Source organism: Leucopleurus acutus (assembly GCF_964270905.1).
Source record: "Leucopleurus acutus genome assembly, chromosome: 8".
Taxonomy (NCBI): domain Eukaryota; kingdom Metazoa; phylum Chordata; class Mammalia; order Artiodactyla; family Delphinidae; genus Leucopleurus; species Leucopleurus acutus.
In genome coordinates this window covers 105,789,224-105,808,492 of record NC_139151.1, presented here as the reverse complement: position 1 = coordinate 105,808,492, position 19,269 = coordinate 105,789,224, and the positions used below count along the sequence as shown (strand labels likewise).

At 61.4% G+C, this 19,269-nt stretch overlaps 1 protein-coding gene across 1 annotated transcript; it reads right to left on the bottom strand.

Moving 5' to 3' along the window:
• Positions 1–5,841: 5,841 nt before the first annotated feature.
• On the bottom strand, positions 5,842–18,626 carry CCND1 (cyclin D1). Its single transcript, XM_082844626.1, has 5 exons — positions 18,312–18,626; positions 16,540–16,755; positions 15,854–16,013; positions 11,783–11,931; positions 5,842–9,193 (listed from the first exon to the last, which is right to left on the bottom strand). The coding sequence occupies exons 1-5, from the start codon at positions 18,507–18,509 to the stop codon at positions 9,029–9,031; spliced, it is 888 nt and encodes a 295-aa protein (XP_082700752.1). The 5' UTR covers positions 18,510–18,626; the 3' UTR covers positions 5,842–9,028.
• Positions 18,627–19,269: the final 643 nt, after the last annotated feature.

The window sequence follows — 19,269 nt, the reverse complement described above, 5'->3', positions numbered from 1 at the left end:
ATTTTTGGTGGGCATGCGCCCCTGAAATCCCAGGGTGCTCCACGAGCAGGTTCCCTAGCTCTGAGAGCTCAGACACATCTGTTGAGTTGAACCATATCCCCTAAAAGATGTGATGAAGTCCCAGCCCCTGGTACCTGGGAATGTGACCTTTGGAAATAGGGGTTTTGCAGCTGACTCGTGTCGTTATGGTGGGTTGTATTAGAGCAGGGGGCCCTACATCTCACGTGACCGTGCCCTTGAAGAGGAGAATGCCATGTAAAGAGAGACATGGAGGAGAGACAGCCGTGCGAGAGCAGAGGCTGAGAACGGAGTGAGGCGTCTGTAAGCCCAGGGACGCCGGGCGTTTCCCGCAGCCACGAGACCTGGGGCAGGGAGCACGGCCCCGGCCTCCATGAGACCTGGGGCAGGGAGCACGGCCCCGGCCCCCAGGACGGTGAGAGAATAAATTCCTGTTGATGTGGCCACCCACTCTGTGATGGCTTGGTACAGCAGCCCCAGCACACTGATAACGAGGTCTGGGCTGTCGTTCGGCCGTCTGCTGAGTGAAGAGGCAGGACGCGGTGATGTCCAGACCCTTCTTCCTGGCCTGACGTGTGGCGAGCTTCCTTCTTAAGGCATTTGCCTCAGCTCCCTACTCAGCTGCTCTGAGGGGCAGGTGGTACCTACACCCCAGAAAGACGCTGTTGTCTCAAGGCACGGGAGCCCCCTGGCTCCCTCCCCCGAGAGGCTGCTGCCTTTGGGGGGCCCCGCTGGCTCTGTACAGGGGCCGAGACAGGGTCTGCCAGTGAAGGCTGGCTCGAAGCTCTCCCCTGGTCTCAGCCCCTGTTGTTTATATCAATAATACATGTCACATCTAGGAAAGGTAGAAAACACACATATAGTGTGATAGTTAAGAAGCTTTGAAAATGCTAGGAAACTCATCAAATGGACTCAAACAGTAAGGGGCAGTGATGGGCAGCTCCAGCAGCTCGTCTGGAGACCTGGCCCCACTCTTGCTCTCCCGCATGACCGGCTTCACGCTCGGGATCCATCCTGGGGCCGCAGCACCACGGACGCCCCTATCAGGGCAGAAGGGCTGTGCCCGCCCCCAGGAGGCCTAAGGAACAGAGTGGAGTGCTCTCTTCTCTAGAAGCTCCAGAAAATGTCTCCCTGAGTCTCGCTGGCTGTTAGATTTCACATCCGCCCTTGAACCTGCCACTGGTCCGGGGGGGCAGATGTGCTGTTGGCTTTGAGCCCATTGGCGCCTGTCCTGGAGCTGGGGATGGGGTCGGTCCCACCTGAGCCACAGAGCTGAGAACGGTGGTTCCCACCGAGTGAAATCTGGGTGCTGTCAACACAAGGTGGGGGGCTCAGTGTGGGCACAAAGACCAAGAACTGCTAGAGGAGGGAAATAAGGATGGCCTCGACCACCCCCCGGGGACCAGCGGGGCCTCCTTGCACACCTGGACGATGCATGGGATGGTGGTGGTCACACTGACAGTGTGGTGACGTTTACTGAGGGATGCCTGTGCACCAGGCACTGTGCTCAATGCTTCATGGACGTCGAGCCATTGGTCCTCGCGTCACCCCAGGAGGCGGTCACTGAAGATTGACTGAGCCCTGCTTCCGTGCTGGGTGTGTCACAGATGCTAGGGTGCCCTCTCGGAGCCGCCCTTCTTATAGACGTGACTGTCCCCATTTTATGCGTGAGAAGGTTGAGGCCCAGAAGGCGAAGCCGCACAGCCTGAAAGTTGCAGAGCTGAGATCCAACTCCTGGGCCTTTTCCTCTAAAATGTGCTCACGTGTGAGAGTGTTTTTCAAACAACGACTGGCCACGTCCGACGACACTGCCAGCACGCCTGGCCGCCCTTCTCCAGGCCGGCTGACCGAGACACTGCCCTGGCCGCAGGGGCCGCTGACTTCAAGTCTTGGACGTGGGTGGACCTGACCTCGACCCCTGGGCCTCCTGGCAAAGCAGGGACGCCCCGAGTGCACGCACTGACCGTCGGGTGAAAAATACTCAAATGAAGACTTTGTGCGTTTTCTTCGAGCCCATTTTTGAAGACCTCGTTCTCGGCAAGGCAGCCAAGCTGACTGCCGGGGGCCCAGGCCCCAGAGACACAAACTCGGCCACTGGCCTGGCTCGGTCAGCTCCCCGCCATGTGATCCTGGCTCAGTTACTTCACCTCTCTGGGCCCCGGTTTACTCGTCCCCAGCAGGAGTCGGCTCACTCCCACCCTCAGCCCAGATCCTGCCTGGCTGTGCTCGTTGCCGTACTGTCCTCCGTGGCTGCCTGCTCCGTGCAGTGGAGTAGAGGAGCTGGATGGAGACCATGGCCAGCAAAGCCCCAAACACTCCCTATCTGGCCCTTTGTGGAGAAGCCTGCCCAGCCTTGACCTGGAAGATGGGAATACTTGTACCTGCGAGAGGAACGTGGGCTCCACAGGGCCCCCTCGCCAGTGTGTCCCCTGCCTGTCACCAACCCCTGGGGGCTGTTTCAAGATTTAGGGAGAGGACTTCCCCGGCCGTCCAGTGGTTAAGACTCTGCACTCCCAATGCAGGGGGCACGGGTTCGATCCCTGGTCAGGGAACTAAGATTCCGTATGCCCTGCGGCATGGCCGTAAAAACAAAACAAAACAACAACAACAAAAAGATGTGGGAGAAATGGTGTGTTTGGCCCTTAGCACAGTGCCCAGCCCCCAGTACGTGCTGAGTGACCTTAAGCTACTGTCTTCCTGCGATGGGACCAGGGAAGGAACACTGCCCGGCGTGCTCGGCGGGCTTGGGGTCCAGAATGTGGGTAGACCCTCTAGCTAGACAGGTCTGCTCTAGAGGGACTGCCCTGGGGAGGCTGTCTCGCTGCTAGTTGAAACTTGAAAGGATTAACAGACGCTGCCGTCTCTGATAGGCTCTGGGCCGATGGCAGCCCTTGAGCCAAGAGCTTCCCCATCCTCCTGTGCGCCCTGTGAGTGGCGGTGACAATGCCCCCGGATGCGGGCCTCCGGCCCTCGTCCTTGGCGCTGCCCGCCCGCCGGCCGTGGCTATTGTCTCCTCGGCCGAGGTGTGGCTCAGGGCAGGGGCCGGGCGGGCAGGGGGACTGTGGGAACGGATTAGAGGCCAGGGGCTTGCGTCCCCTCTGCATAAACTCCTGATCAAAGACATTCCTGGGCTGACAGAGCCCTGTGCACGGCGGAGGCCAGCCCAGCGTGCGGGACACACGCCCCATGCAGCCGCCCCCCCGGAGTTGGGATTGGCCTCGTGGTGGGACAGCCGAGCCCTGCTGCTGCCGGGCTCCCAGGAGGGACGGGCTCAGAGGGAAGGTGGGGAGCCTGGCGCCCAGGGTCCCAGCAGTACCCACCTCTGCAAACACGCCTGCCCTGGGGCCCCTCGAATCTGGGGCCCTGGCAGGGAACTGACTCGCCTTAGTGCCCAGGCTGTGTCCCGGGGCTTATCGGGCCTCGTCAGGGCGATGAGGTGCTCCCGGCCCCTAGGGAGCCCCCCAGCCCCCGAGTCCCCACCGCACCCGGGTCAGGCAGGGCCCAGCCCTCGGCAGCTCACAAAGCCCGCAGCCCGCACGTGGCCCTACTGCTCAGCGCCGCTGCGTGCAGGCGGGGTGCAGGGCGTGGGCAGAGAAGGACCAGCCGGACAGCTGTCCCCAAGGGCTCACAGCCCAGAGGGGAAACACCACGTGTAATGGCTCCTGGACCACCAGAGCCACCTGGCTGGGGCAGGGTGGAGAACACCGCAGAGAGTCTTACATGAGCCTGGGGGAGAGCAGGGGTTGGGCACTCCAGCACAAAACTGGAGGCCGGAAGTAGTCTGGTGTGTCCTGCAGTCCCCTGGGCAGAAACTTCGGGGAATGAGGAGTCTGAGGCTGGGGGAGACGGGGGGTGAGGCTGGAGAGATGGGCCAGGTCCCAGGACCCTGGGTGGAGCCGGAAGGAGCTAGAAGCCCCAGGGGGTTCTGGCAGAGGGTGGTGGGCCCGCCTGGGGCAGGGAGACTGGCTGGGAGGCAGGGAGGCCCCAGGTGAGTGGCCGTGGGCCCGAGTGAGAGCAGGCGTTCGGGCTTCCGGGAGGGGCAGTGGAGTTGACACCGGAAGGCTTTGTCTCCAAAGGCCAGTTTTTGTTTTCCTGATATGCACAGGGCAGCCAGACCCCCATGGGGGGGGGTCCCCATGAGGGGATGCCCGAGCTGACGTGGGCGGTTGGAGAGGTCTGGGCCCGTGGCATAACTGAGAGAAGCCTGCTGCCCCTCCTCCGGGGGGCCTCACGGCCGGGGAGACGGCCCTGGGGGGCTCCGGGCCCCTCCTCACTCGGCCCAAACCCTCTGTGTACTTTGGGTCCCACCTGCGCCCCTGCCCTGCCTCCCCCCCCCCCCCCCCCCGTGCCTCACAGGCCACCTCCCCGTCACGCCCTCTTCCTTTCCACTCCGACCTGTCAGCCCACAAACAGATTTTCCACCTGCAACATTAGAAACCATCAAACAGCCCCGCAGGCCTGGCGTCCTGTGCGTCCAGCTGCCAGTGGAGTACAGGCCGCCCCCCGGCCTCCGCTGCCCAGATTCTCGCTGGAACTTAATGCAATCAGAGTGTTGGCCCTGCTCCTCAAGATACCCCGAGGCCCTTGCAGCGTCGCAGCCTCGCTTGGGCCCCTCTGTACGCCCATGGTCGTCGATGTCATCGGGCCCTGGTGCTGACACAGACTAGCGGGTCTCCGGGGCTGAGCCACCGCGGTGGTGCAGAGCAGGCCCTGGGTTTCAGGGCACCTCCCGAGGCTCTGACTGTCGCTCGGTCCCCTTTCAGAGCACCCTGTAGGCCCCGGGGGCAGGGGCCTTGCCTCACGTCCCCACCCAGCCGGCGAGGGACTGGGGCAGGGAGGCAGCAGTTCCGGCGCCTGTACACCCCACCGACCCTGCGGGCACCCCCTGGGCAGGCTGGCCCACGGCACGCGCTTCGTTAGGGCTGCGGCGAACTGACCTGGCAGGCAGTGCCATCCTTGGCGCGTGACCCAGGCCTCCTCCGGGCTCTGGAGCGCTCGCCGAATGCTCAGCTGGGGGGTGAGGGCACCTTGGGGAGCTCCCGGCTCTGGGAAGAGGCCCCGGCCCCGCAGAGCTGGGACCAAGATTCATTTCCCACCTCCACCGGCTTTGGGAACGCGGCCAGTTCGCAGGCATCTGGAGCCCAAAGGTGGACGTCACAGGTGTCCACCAGGCCTCCCAGGTCGCCGGGTCCATGTGAAAGGCCACTGGACCGCTGCCCGGACACTGGCGTTGTTCCCCCCTGCCCCGAGCTCAGGGCACCTTGGGGCCATGATTCACCCAGAGCAAACAGCACTTTGTGCCAGAAGAGGGTTAGCGCATTCATTTACTTTCCTATCTGCAAATAACCTGGGAGGGCGAACTGGCCAGACGTGGGCTGGGAGGCGGCTGATCAGCGGGGCTCACGTCACCGGGGCCAGAGCCGTAGTCTGAGGTGGTCGGGGCCGCCTGCGAGCCTGTCCTCAAACTCTGGGGGAGGGTCCACGCAGCCCTCTCCCACTACTGACCTCTGGTCCGGATTTCCTCCCGGCTGGGAGGGAATCACACCCTCCTTCTGCATCACCAGGGGACCGCTGACCATGTCTGGAGGGATTTTTGTTGTCACGACCGGGGTCGGTCCTGTCATCTAGCGGGTGGAGGCCGGGGATGCAGCCCAACAGCCCACGGTGCCCAGGGCAGCCCCCCATGACAGAGGATGGCCTGGCCCCGGTGTCCGCAGGGCCGAGGCGGGCCCCCTACCCTCCTGCCACCCCCATCCAAGGAACTTGGGGCGCATGGCCCTGGCTCCCTGCCCGCCCCAGGAAACAGACAAGCGGACACTGCACTGGGGTTTTACCAATTTTATTTCTAGACTTTTCACGTTTGTCTTGTTTCCTGCTGGAAACGTGCCGGTTACATGTCTGTGCTGGGAAACACCGTGGTGTGCAACCAAAAACACACACAGACCCCCAAGTGCCTGCCCGCCCGGACCCTCAGACTTGCTGGTCACGGGACAGACTTCCCGTGCTCCCGGACCTGCCACTGGCCTTTGGCCTTAGAGCACACACATCTCACCCCCCACCACGGACAGACCGTCCCTCACGGACCCCGTTTGGTTCAGACAGAGACGCCGCAGCCAGAATGGTTGAGGTAAGCGGAAGCAGTGTTCCTGCAGGGGTGGGGTGGGGCGGGGCGGGTTTACACCTGCCAATGGCCTTGAAGCGCACGGGCTGCCCCGCCTGGGGCCGCCGCGGACGGTGCAAATCCAAATCCTTTTGGTTCGGCAGCGTGTCAGGCGGCTCTCGGGCACACAGCACTGTTGGCTGGCTTCATTGAGATCTGAAGTCTCTTTAAAGGAGCATTTGCTATAATGACCAGAACAACAAACAGAACACTAATAACAGATACAACGCACCCCAAACTGTGACACAGGCCAGAAGCGATTCCACTCATGCCAAATGACCGAGTCCTACAGCACAGCACCACAGTGGCACATGAAGACATACTTGTTACAATAATAATAATAATAATAATAATGCAACTTTCATAGCTATACGCAAAGAACGATACGGGCTGTAAAAACTACGATGATGGTAAATCCCAGGTCAGATGGGGAGTCCAGCATAACAGGCGCAGGGCAAAGGAAACGGACATGGCCTGTCTCCAGAGACGCCCGGGGGGTCCTCGTGAACGCGGCCTGGCGGGGTGGGGATCCCCCACCAGGTCCTTTTTGGGATCTCGTCCGCGTGTCTGTCTGCCAAAGCAGCAGACAGAGCCTGACCACCTGGTCTGCAAAATGGCTAAGTGAAGCTTGAGGTAATTGTGAAACAGGAACCTTTTTGGAATAGAGCAGTAATCACATTAAGTCAAAATTGATCACATAAAAAAAAAAAAAGAAAAACAACAACAACAACAACGCTACCAAAAACAAAAGGCATCCGTAATACATTTTTTCTATGAGAAAATTCAAACTAGAACATGGCAGTATATGACATTGTAAAACAAAAAAAACTGATTCTCCAATAGCAGCAAAACAATGTGAAAGATAAGAAAAGCGATATGCATCTGTTTCCAAACTGTACTGGGAAGTCATCGGTAGCAGCGAATAAAGAAAAATGGAGCCGCAGCCTGTCCCTCGCGTGGTCCCCGCCCACCTCCCCTTCACACACTTCCTCCCTCACCTCCTCGCTCCCTTCAACACTCCCTACAGAATAATTACAAAAAGGAACATAGCCAAGATGTGCAAATTATCTAGCGGTTGCTAAATTTCTTTTTCGAAAGGAGGGTTTGGGGATGAGATCGTATTGGAACTGAACTCGGAACTGAACTTGTTTCCAGCATCCTAATTGTGCTTATAACTCTTTGACACCTGTCCAGTTGGATCACTCTGCGAAAAGCCAATCGGGCCAAATTAGCCAAATCCACGTCTTTGTGTTTTTTTTCTCGGGATTTTTTTCCCCTCTCTTATAAAAGGACCTAACTTTAACAAACTGTCCTACACCTGCAACATCGAAGGCAGAAAAGTGTGTGTGTGTGTGTGTGTGTGTGTGTGTGTGTGTGTGTGTGTGTGTAAATCAGGGGAGACTGCATTACTTTATAAATCATACTGGCCTTACGAACATCCTCTGCAATAAATATTCTTTTTAGCCTTAACTATAAATTATATATTTTAGTGTTTAAAAACCTTCCGTGGCAACACATCTAACGATAACTCTGAAACTGCTGGTTCTCTAGGTAAACCTTTAAGGCCCCTACTTTCAAACACCAGTTGGCACGGAAGGATTCCTAAACTTCAACTTCTCTACAGAAAAGGAAAGGAACACATCATCCTGGCAGTGTGAGAATGAATGCACATTTTCTTCTCCTTGACCGGAACCTAGCCCTCCAAAACATCATCTCCCTTTCGCTAACACCATATCAACAAGCACCTGCCTCGCCGTCCTGTCTGCACCCAAGTACTGGAATATTCCCAAACCATTCCATTAAGAAACCGTTCCCCGCCCCCTCCACACACAACATACACAGAGATGTCACCTAGAGACTGAAAGTGCTTTGAAATGGAATGGTTTTGGAATATTGAGAAGGAACAAAAAACAAAAACAAAAAAACGAAGAAAAACAGCTGTAGATTTCACCTGGATGTGAGCAGGCTGCAGATCTGTTGGGTGAAAAACCAGCACCTCATAAACAGGTAACTACAAAAATATGAAGATTATAAAAATAGAATATATTAGGTCACTATTGCGGTCTCTCTTTCTAGTAGCGGACGCTAGGAGTCGGAGGTGGCCTTCCGTCACCGAGGCGCAGGCTGGCGCCCGCAAACCCCTCAGGTGGTTGGTCCACAGGCAGAAAGAGGATCAGGCCTTGAAAATGCCGAACTCTACGCTACCCTAGCCGAGAGGTTACATCAGCCATCGACAAGGTGAAGGTTACATGCCTACCTACGAAATAAAATAAACAAATGACTTATAAAGTGACTACATGCATAAGCGAGATACAGGATGCCTAGAACCGCCTTAAAGCTCTGCCCTTAGGAAAAGCACACGGGTAGAGTTCTATCTAAAACCCTCTTCTACTTTAAAAACGGGTTGTGGACTTCTTCCTATTTTTTTTTTCAAACGTTTTTATGCTTTTTGTTTGTTTGTTTGAAACACATAAAGAATCAAATCTAATCCTCCCCTGCAGACTCGCTTCTTGTGTTAACGCCTATCCTTATAACACAGAGACACAAACACATGAATATAAAAACTAGTTGATTACGGGGTATGCAATCCTATATTTTTGTCGCACAACCCTCCTCCCCCTCCAGCTCAGGGTTATGCAAATTCTAGTTTTTCCTCTCCTTTTTTTTTTTTTTTCCTTAAAGATAGGTTTTCGGGGACGTTTCTTTTCTTTTGCTTAACTCAGAGACAGAAGGGAGAAAGAGCAAAGGGAAACACCAAGACACTGAGGGGCGGGCTGCCTTCCGACGGCGACCGGGCCTGAGCGGCTCCGTCCGCCGAGCCCGGCCGGCCCCGCTCCCGCCGCGGCGCCCTCAAATGTCCACGTCGCGCACGTCGGTGGGCGTGCAGGCCAGGTCCGCCTCCTCCTCCTCCTCCCCCTCCTCCGCGGCCTTGGGGTCCAAGTTCTGCTGCTGGGCCTGGCGCAGGCTGGACTCCAGGAGGGCCTCGATCTGCTCCTGGCAGGCGCGGAGGCAGTCCTGCACGAGACAGGTCCTCAGGAGGCGGCCCGCGGCGAGGGGCCCCTTCCCAAGGCTCACCGAAAACGCCGCCTCCCCCAAACCCAGGAGGCCGCCGCCCAGACCCCAGGATCGACAGTGGGGACCCTGTTTGCCCACCAGCTGCCCTCCCGGCCTGAAAAGCCCACGTCAACCAGGCCACGGTGAGCCCACTCGGGACCCAAGGGCTCTGGTGGACACAGACGCTCCTGCCCACCTGCCCCGAATCCCCTGCCTGCCCGGCCGCTCGCTGGAACTCCTCGCCGGGGCTCTCATCTCTGGGCCCAGGTCCCCACCAGCCCCACTGCTGCCCTCCGCGAATTCAGCGCCATCTGATCCAGGATGGGGAGGCCCTCTGAGGCCCACTTTTCGGACTTAACCTCTGCCGTGTCAGCCCTCGCAGTGAACCCAGCATTCCGTGATGAATGGCCGTCAAAAGCGTTAGGCCGTGCTTGACCGAGGATGAATGCTGGGTGGCCCCGGGGCCTTTATCCCCTGTCCTCTCCCGTTCGGGCCTGCGTCCTGGGAGACGCTGCGGCCGCGCACAGCTCCCAGCAGCGACCACCCCGCGTGTTCAATGGAGAGGAGGAACCCCGGAGGCCGGGGGCCTCTCCTGGTCCCACCACGGGCACATCTCCCAGCAGCTCGAAGGTGCCGCCCACAGCTGGGCAGTCACAGCTCCCGGATCTGAACAAAGAGGCTGTCCCAACTCCTGGGATGCCACATGGGGCTTCTGTTCTAGAGCCAGGGAAAGGCTCCAGGGCAGCCTGGGAGACAGACCCATGCCTTTCCCACAGGAACGAGGTTCAGCACGGAGAAGGCACTGCTAACTTCCTCCTAGATGGGCTGGAAACGGTGTGCCCCGCCCCAAAGAAGTGAAGCCAGGCCAGGAGGGCTTCTGAATGAATCCCTGGAGATCTCCCAAGGGGACAGGGCTTATGGGGCCGGGGGGCTTCCCTACCCACCCTTTCAGTATTCATCACGGCAAAGGAGGAGGCAGGGAAGGTGCCCCATTTTACAGAGGAGGAAACTGAGGCCCAAGGCTCCTGACGGCCTCCTCAGGCTCTGATCCAAACACCCACCACGGCCTACTGAGGCCCGAGGGCCTCCACCCACCCACTGAAGGCAGCCCCCCAGAGGTGGCTCCCTGGCCCCTGTAACTTGGGGGGCCGCGCTGTGGAGCGGAGAGCAGAGGCGTACAGGAGGGGCCTCCCCTCTGCAGGTCCCGGCGCATCCTCCAGCTCCACGGCCCATGCTTCCTCCTCCCAGCAGCCCGCTTGGCACTGCAGCCTCACCCCGTGAAGAGCGGACTGTGACCCGGCTCTAGGGACGCGCAGACTCGGCCACGCCCCGGGGCCTCCACAGCCCAGAATTTGCTGCGTCTGAGCTCAGCGACATTTGTCACCCGGTCACCAGACTAACGTATTTCAGCCTCAACTGATTCCTGCCACCATTCCTCAGCCGTAAGGCATTTTGCTTCAGATCTAATTAAAATAATCTCTATTCAGATAAGGGATCACACAGCGATTTCCTACCACTGTCTGTAGACAGCGCTGTTTGTGGCATTTCTAGCTGGGGGACGGCGCTGGCCCTGGCAGCCAGGCGAGGATGCCTCCCCCTCCCAGGGGGCCACCGAGCTGCCCGCGCCTACAAACAAGAAGGCATCCTCCTCTGGGGGTCACGCAGGCTGGTGGCCAAGCACCGCTGGCAGAGAACAGGCAGGCATCCACCTCACACCAGCTTTCCTCCCCGAGCCTCCTGGGCGCTCGAGGGTGGACCGCCAGAAGCGGCCGGAGCCGGAGCCGGAGCCGGACCGGGGATCGGGGTCAAGGTGGTCACTGGCTCCTACTCGAGACACTAGTGGGGCCTGGCAGTGACCCCCGCCACCAACCTCGCTGGTCTAATTTGGTGAAGCCCCAAACCCTTGTAATTGTTATTTTAATTCTTTGAAAAAAGAAAAGAAAAGAATGGGGAATAAGACAGTGGCATTTTTAAGTAAAAAGATACAATGGACTCCGGCTTCCAAAGCAGCAGCCTCTCAAAGGGGGTCATAAAAACAAGTTGTCTGTACCAGGCCCATTGTGGACGGGAGACCTCACAGGGGCCCTTGTAAAGCGGCCATTTGTCGGGAGTCCACGCTGTCGCCCAGACAAAGCTCGACGGGGCCTCACCCCACACACCATTAGGGCACGGATCATTGACCCGGCCTGCCGTGTGGCCCCTCTTCCTGACGGCCCCCCGCCACGACCCCAGGAGGGGTTAAGGCTCCTGGGCGCCCCTGGGGCCACCAGAAGCCTGGGAGGACCCTCCCGCCCATCGCAGGTTCTGGGAGGTGTTTCTCCTCCCCCAGGAGCCCCCCAGGAGACGGGGTGGAGTGGCCCCCAGGCAGCGTGTGCCAGGGCCACGGCCAGGTCCTGTGCCTCTGGACGCAGGTGGCTGCCTGTCCCCCACGTGGCCCCAGCCTCTGCCACTTCCCAGCGGACGACTGCAGCTTGGGACTCCCAGGCCCTGGATGCTTCTAGTACCCGGTGCCGGACAGGTCCCCCAGCCAGCGCCGGAGCGGTCACTTACCGGGTCACACCTGATCACTTTGGAGAGGAACCGCGTCAGGCGGTGATAGGACAGGAAGCTGTTGGCGCTTCCCAGGTGCAGGCCTTGCACCGCGGCCACCACGCTCCCGGCAGCCACCATGGAGGGCGGGTTGGAAATGAACTTCACATCTGCGGAGAGCGAGGGAGGCAAAGGGGTTGTGAGTGGGGACGCAGCAGGACCCCTGTGACCTGGACCCCCCCGAGGCCCTGTCCCGCAGGTGGCTGGTCTTGAGGGGGTGGTCAGGAAGCGGGCGCCAGCAGGAGCAGAAGCCGGGCCGGACTCTCTGACCACGAGCTTGTGATGCTCATTTAACAACAGCAGAGGGACTTGCCCGGTGGCGCGGTGGTTAAGCCTCCGCGCTCCCAGTGCAGGCGGCCCGGGTTGGACCCCTGGTCAGGGAACTAGATCCCACAGGCATGCTGCAACTAAGAGTTTGCATGCCACAACTAAGGAGCCCAAGTACTGCAACTAAGACCCAGTGCAACCAAATAAATAATGGTAAAAAAACAAAAAACCTCCCCATCCCCTTCCCCGCCCCCCGCCACAAACAGCAGAAATGCTAAGCAAGAGAACAGCTGCTGGAACAGACAACGGCGGGGGGGCGGGGGGAGGAGGCACAGTGGCCTCTGCAGAGGGGTCATCGCTCACCCCTTCTCTTACACGTGAGCCTGTGAATGTATCACTTATTCACAAAAGCCCGACGAAAAGAAGGGTGGGGAAAACCCGCAAGGAAGCAGACGCGTCCCCTACAACACTAACCCCAAGTACCTGCGCTGCCAGGTCCCAGGGGGAGTGGCCGTCTTGCACACGGGAAGATGGGCCCAGGGAAGCCCCCACTGCCCTCAGATGCTTATCCCCACTTCATCTGCCTCCAGGGACACGGCAGGGCTACAGCGTTACTTCATCTGCCCGTCCTCAGCAGCTCTCCGCAAACTGCTGGGAAACCCTGCACCTCTGGGCAGGTGGGCTCCAGGGTCACCTCCTGGCAGCTCTCCACAAACTGCTGGGAAACCCTGCACCTCGGGGCAGGTGGGCTCCAGGGTCACCTCCTGGCAGCTCACTGACATGGGAACTTCTGGTTTCCCTCCTGGCGGCACACTCGTCACGGACGTGAGGACACCTAAGAGGTGACCCAGCGCCTGTGGGCCGCCTTTCTGTCGCTCCCAACGAGAAACTCCTGGCAGGGGAGGCCACCGATTTCAGCATCTGAACCAGGGGGCCTCTCAGTGTGGAGCCAGGCCCTAGAAGGTCAGCCCCTACCCCCTCATCCTGTGCCCAGGAACTGGACGGTGAGCTGAGTGGGAGGGCACTGGGCACAAAGGGAGTGTGCGGCCCCCGGGGGCTGGGGGCCCCCCGTGCCCCTCCCACTGGCCTGAGAATAAACAGCCAGGGCCTCTCATTCAGCGGAGCGGGAGCCAGCGGAGGGGTGGGAAGAAGAAAGGCGGCCAGGCAGCCACACTGACGGGGCGACAAAGCTGCTGCTGGGCGCTCCGACCACTTGAAAAAGCAAGTCCCTCACAAGGCGCGCCCTCTCTCCCCTTTAAACGGGACCAGTTCCACCCGGGCTGGGAGCCAGGAGCCCGGGATGAGAGGTTTTCATTGAGGCTAACCAGGACTGCACAGAAATCGCTGTGGCCAGAGCGCAGGTTCTGACTGGCCGCAGCTCGGGACCCGGTCCGACAGGGAAGGAATAACTAAACGCAGGCTGTGTGTGTGTGTGTGTGCGCACGCACGTGTGCGCGTGCCTTGGCGGGTGTATGGGCTTAGATTGAGAAGCCCGCAGGTTTCAACTCGGAAGCTCCAACAGCTGTTCCTATCCACTGCCCGGCTGCAAAGAGCCCAGCGGGCCACGGCCGGGGTGGGCATCGGAGCTGCACCGCTCCACTGACCCTGCTCAGGCCCATTCATTCAGCTCAGTTACGTGCCAACCTCGGAGGTAACTCACCAGCCGCAGACACGCTCTCCTCCGTGCACACATCCGCACACAGGTTAAAAGCAGGGCAAAACCCAACTCTGTGCATGGGGGACGTGCCCCCTCCCGCCCCCACGCACACCCGGGAACCCAGGTCTGCAGGGCGCACGGACCAGGGAGAGCAGAGGCCACCCTTCCCCCGCCGGCCCCCTGCGCCTTTAAAAGGGACCCTTGCTACACGGAGAGCAAATCATCTCCCGGGACTTTCACTCAAGCCTCCACTTCACAAAATCTGTTTGCTTTTAGGCTGTAGTAAGTCGATCTCATCTCGAGAGGCCCCCTTGTGACTAAGGACACTGTCGTGTGCCAGTTAGGTTCCAACGGACCAGGACCCGGTCGTGGCGGGGTGCCGCTCCCCTCCCTCCCCTGGCCTGCCTGTCCCCCACCGGGGCCCACCGAAGCTAACGCATGTGAAAAGCTGGGTCACCCCTGGCCATCCCTCCGCCTTCACCCGAGGTGTGCCCAGGCTGGGGGTGCTGGACAGTCTCAGTAGCTGGACAGCCAGCACCAAGCTCATTCACGGCCTCTGCGCCCGGCTTCTGCGCTGCCAGCACCCCACGCGGGTTACACACCCCGCCTCCTGGGGTCCTAGGAGAGGGGGAGGTCCAGGCTGCCCCAGCCACCCTGGGGGGAGGGCACGCAGGAAGTGTTCTCTGCATTATCTGCCGGAGACTTTGCCGTTTCTCTGAACCACTTTCAGCTCCATAAAAGGCTGCCGGGAAGTCCCTGGAGGCTTCTCTTCTCAGAGGCGTCCCAGCCGGAGAATGCCTCCTGCCTGCTCGCTGGGCAGGCCTGGAGGCTGAGGGGACGCGGGTGAGAGCCTCCCCCTCCCCGCCCAAGGCCGGCTGCTGCGGGGCAGGAATGCCTGGCGAGGCGGCGCCCTGACCCCTCAGATTCATCCGGGCCTCTGGTCTGCCCCCACCCCGCGGCTCGCTTGCAAGGACTCAGAAAGAGGGGTTCACGCCTTGAGCGGGCAAAGGAGGGTGGGGAGGCCAGCAGAATCTTCCCAGCTCTCCTGACCCAGAACTCCCGGTCACCAGAGCACCCAGACGTCAGGAGGGTGACACGAGGTGGCAGGCTGGGGGGGGCTCCACCCCTTCCGGGGAGGGGGTGAAGGATGCCAACTCCCCGCTTTGGTGCCCTGTCGCCCTCAGGTCGCACCGAGTGAGCCCCAAGCAGATTTGACGGCTGAGGCCTGGCCAGCAGCAGAGGTGGCCCACGGCAGAGCTGGGCAGGATGGGGGCAAGGGTCCTCCGATCAGGGTCTCCAGAGGTCCTGGGCCAGCTCGTGGGATTGGAGAGGAGGAAGAGGTCGCAGGGGCTCAGGGGCAGGGCTGGGACGAGCAGGAGGCAGCACCGTGTGTCTCACTGGGTTCTGAGTGACTGGCCGTCTGGGGGCTGGGGAGAGGGCTGTGCCGGGGAGGGGCCCCCAGGGATGGTCCAGAGCGGTGCCGGGGGAAGGACGGAGGGCCTGCTGCTGCCGCCAACCACAGCAGCCCAAGCCCAGGCCGCTAGGAAGCCACTCCCAGGGCAGTGAGCTGAGCCGCCCTGCGGCGCCCCTGGCGGGGCCTCAGGCGGCCAAGCGCCTCTGTTGGCCGCCCCCGCACGAGGGCCGCTGCTGGCCGCCCAGAGCACGTGGTCCAGGCACTGCCGGCCGGCGCTCCCCACCCCTGTAGGCGCCCCTGGCAGGTGGCCCAGCCCGGGAGAGGCCAGGAGGGGGCCCCCGCAGCTCAGGCTCCTTGAGGACACGGGAAGGACTGGGGTGGGGGGAGGAGGCAGGCTAGACTGCCAAAGTCAACACCGTTCAGCATGTAGTGACCCCCGCCTGGCGTGGGGAGCAGAAGCCACATCAGCTGGACACAGGCAGGCTGCCGCCCAGCCTCAGCGGCCCGGGCCCAGGAGCCCACACCCCCTCCCTGGAGCCCCAACAAGAAGCCCAGCCCTCTGTTCCCCGGAACAGGGAAAGAGGAAAGCTTCCGAGAGCGGAGGAGCCTGGGGACCATGTCCTTGGACGGGGAAACCGAGGCAGAGGGCAAGAAGCTCCTCCAGGGGCACCCAGAGGCCCGGCCGGCACCCTACCTGTGGCACAGAGGGCAACGAAGGTCTGCGCGTGTTTGCGGATGACCTGTTTGCTCTCCTCGACCACCGGCATTTTGGAGAGGAAGTGTTCAATGAAGTCGTGCGGGGTCGTGGCAGCCAAGTTCCACTTGAGTTTGTTCACCAAAACCAGCTCCATTTGCTGCGGAAATGGAGGGACACGTGCGTAAAGAGAAGCGCAGGCGCGGACCCCAATGCAACAGGGGGCGAGGAGAAGGAATGGGGCGTGTTGGAGGGTCCGGGAAGTTGGGGGGACAACGCGCAACCCCACATCTAAACAGAGAAGGTGCCGCTCGCAAAGGCTCCCGTTCTCGATTAAGCCCACCCTCCGCGGGTGGAGACCAGAAGCCCGCGACACCTGGAACGCGAGGTCTGGTCGTTCGCGCGGGCCCCTCGCCGCCGCCGCCGCTAGAGGGCGCACGCCGCCCACTTTTCGCGGCGCTAGGGGCGCCGAGGCGGTGGGAGTCGGAGGGAGAGAAAGTGTGAGTGAGGTGGGGCGGCGGGGGGCCCGTCAGCTCCTCGAGAGGGGCCCCACCGGTGTGGCCGCCCTCCCTGGGGGCAGAGGGTCTCTCAGCGGCCCGCGGGGGCCCCTGGCTCTCCGCACCTCCCCCACCCCCGGGGTCCCACGGCTAACGGGGCATCCGGCGCGGTGGGGGTCCCAGGGTTACCAGCAGCTCGTCGGGCCGGATGGAGTTGTCAGTATAGATGCACAGCTTCTCGGCCGTCAGGGGGATGGTCTCCTTCATCTTCGAGGCGACGAACATGCAGGTGGCCCCCAGCAGCTGCAGGCGGCTCTTTTTCACGGGCTCCAGCGACAGGAAGCGGTCCAGGTAGTTCATGGCCAGCGGGAAGACCTCCTCCTCGCACTTCTGCTCCTCGCAGACCTGCCGGGGCACCGGGGGCCGTGACCGCCGCCACCGGGAGCGCCCGGCCCCCTCTGCGGAGACCTCGCGCCCCCCACCCGGCTCGCGCCAGGGCTGCGGGGCCCCGAGCGCGAGGAGGGTCAGGGCAGGGGGCGGCAGGAGCTGCCGCCGCCGCGCCCCCTTCCCCGAGAGTCCCCCAAACCCACCCACCCGAAACTGAAAGGGAAAGTCCCGGCAAGGCTGGCACAGTGGGGGCGGGAGCTGGCACGGCTGGCCGGCGTGTGCCGCGCGCGGGCGGCGGACCCCGGCCCGCGTGGGTGCTTCGGGACCCTCCAGGCCTGGGGTCGGCACCAAATGGGGTGCAGGGCCGTGGGGCGGGCCGCGGGGATGGGCGCCGCGCTCGCAGCGCCTGCGAGACACAAAGGTGGCGTCCCAGGCCGCCGCGCCGCATTTCCCCAGACGTCATCTTTTCAAAAAATATTTAAAAATATTAAAAAATTAACTGGGTATATAAAAACCCCCTGAAAATGACCCTCAGGCGGTCCTTTACCCAGGCCGGGGGTCGGGAGCTCGTTGCAGGCTCAAGGGAGAGCCCCAGGAATTCAAACTCGGGGGCCCCCCTTCCCCCTGGGCGCGGGCGCTGTTTCCCTCTCGCAAGGGCACCACGCCGCACTTTTAAAAATTATTTTAAAATACTTGCGGTGCACTCAGGAGCCCACTGAAGGCCTGAAAACGTGCCCCTGGACCCCGGCTCGCTCCGGACTGGTCCCCCAAGCTGAGACCCCTGCAGATGAGGGTCAATCCCCAGCGTCTCGGGGGCCACGCGACCTTGCAGCCCGGCGTGCTCTCCGGCCCAAGCTGGCCGTGCGGGGCGCCCCGGGACTCACTGCTTGAACAAAGGGGCCCCCTCTCCCGAGCGGGGTCCCCTCACAGCTGCCCGAGCTCTGGCCCCTCGCCCCTCCCGCCGGCTCCCGGTGGCCGCACGGCCCCTCGCGGCGGCCCCAAGCGCCTCGCCGGCCGCTCCCCACCCCCACCCTGCCCCCAATTATTAATAAACACTTTTGCTTTGCAATAAAAGAACAAAGATGGCGCATAATACTGGCACGAGCGTCCCTTGCATACGTGTCCATGGATATTAATTTAAAAATCAAATCTATGCCCCCTCCCCCTGGAGCTGGCGGCTCAGCGGCCGCGCGGCCGGGAGAAGAGGCGCAGCGGGGCTCTGGCGCAGGCGGGGACTGAGCAGTGGCGGTCCAGGCGGGGGCCGCAAAGGGCGCCCAGCCTGCGGGCCCCAACCCTGAAGCAAACTGGGGTGCCCCGGTCGTGGCTTTCCCCCAAGGTACCCCTCCTCGACCGCTGCCCCCCAAGGGAATATCCAATGACCCCACCCCCACCCCCTCCTTGTTCAAAAAATACCCAGAATATCTATATATTTCGGAACTACGATTCCTATCAACACTCTGGCAAACTTCAAAAGTTGGGGTGGGAGGGAAGGGAGGGCGATGAGTGGCAAAGAAAAGTGGGTTTGCGCAACAAGTCGCAGGAAAGTGCTAAGAGAGCCGCCCGGAGCCCCGCACCTCCAGCATCCAGGTGGCTACGATCTTCCGCATGGACGGCAGGATCTCCTTCTGCACACACTTGAAGTAGGACACCGAGGGCGCGCAGGTCTCCTCCGCCTTGAGCATGGCCCGCAGCACCCGGTCGTTGAGGAGGTTGGCATCGGGGTACGCCCGGCGGATGGTCTCCATCTCGCAGCACAGGAGCTGGTGTGCCATGGCAGGGGCTCTGCTAGGCGGCCTGGGGCGGCGGTGGGTCCGGGGCTGGGTCCGCGCTCGGCTCTGGCTCCTGCTGCCCCTCGCCGGAGCGCGCGGACGCTGCTGCTAGCTGCTACTGCGCCGACAGCCCTCTGGAGGCTCTAGGACTTTGCAACTTCCAACAAAACTCCCCTGTAGTCCGTGTGACGTTACTGTTGTTAAGCAGAGATCAAAGCCGGGCAGAGAATGGGAGCGGGAAGGGGGGGGGGCGGGCGCAGGGGGAGGGGGCGCGGGCGCCGAGCGCCGGGGAGCGGCGAGGGGCAGAGCCCAAAAGCCATCCCGGAGGCGCCGCGCCGGCACCGCGCGGAGTTGCCCCCGAAGCCGGGTTTTCATAGAAATGCAAATCGTCCCGAGGCTGCCTTTCTCCCCGCCGGGGAAGAGGGGTGCAGGGGGGGCCTGTCGTCCCCGAGTGGGTCCCTCAGGATTTGGGGGGTTGGGTGAAGGTGGCTCTGCAGAGGGGGACAGCCAGGAGGGCGGGCAGGCCACACGCAGCCTGGGGAGATCGCATGGAGGGGGGACTCTGGAGTTCGGTGACACCCTATATCTGAGCCGGGAGAATGGGCGCATTTCCGAGAACGCCACGAGGGCACCCACGGGCGGAGAGGCAGCCTAGGAATCTTAGCGTCTACATCTTCTTTCATTTTCATTAACACGTGTAAATTTCAGGAACCATTTAACATTCAGGGACTCAGGGCAGAGCCGGCAACACTGGTGGAGGCTT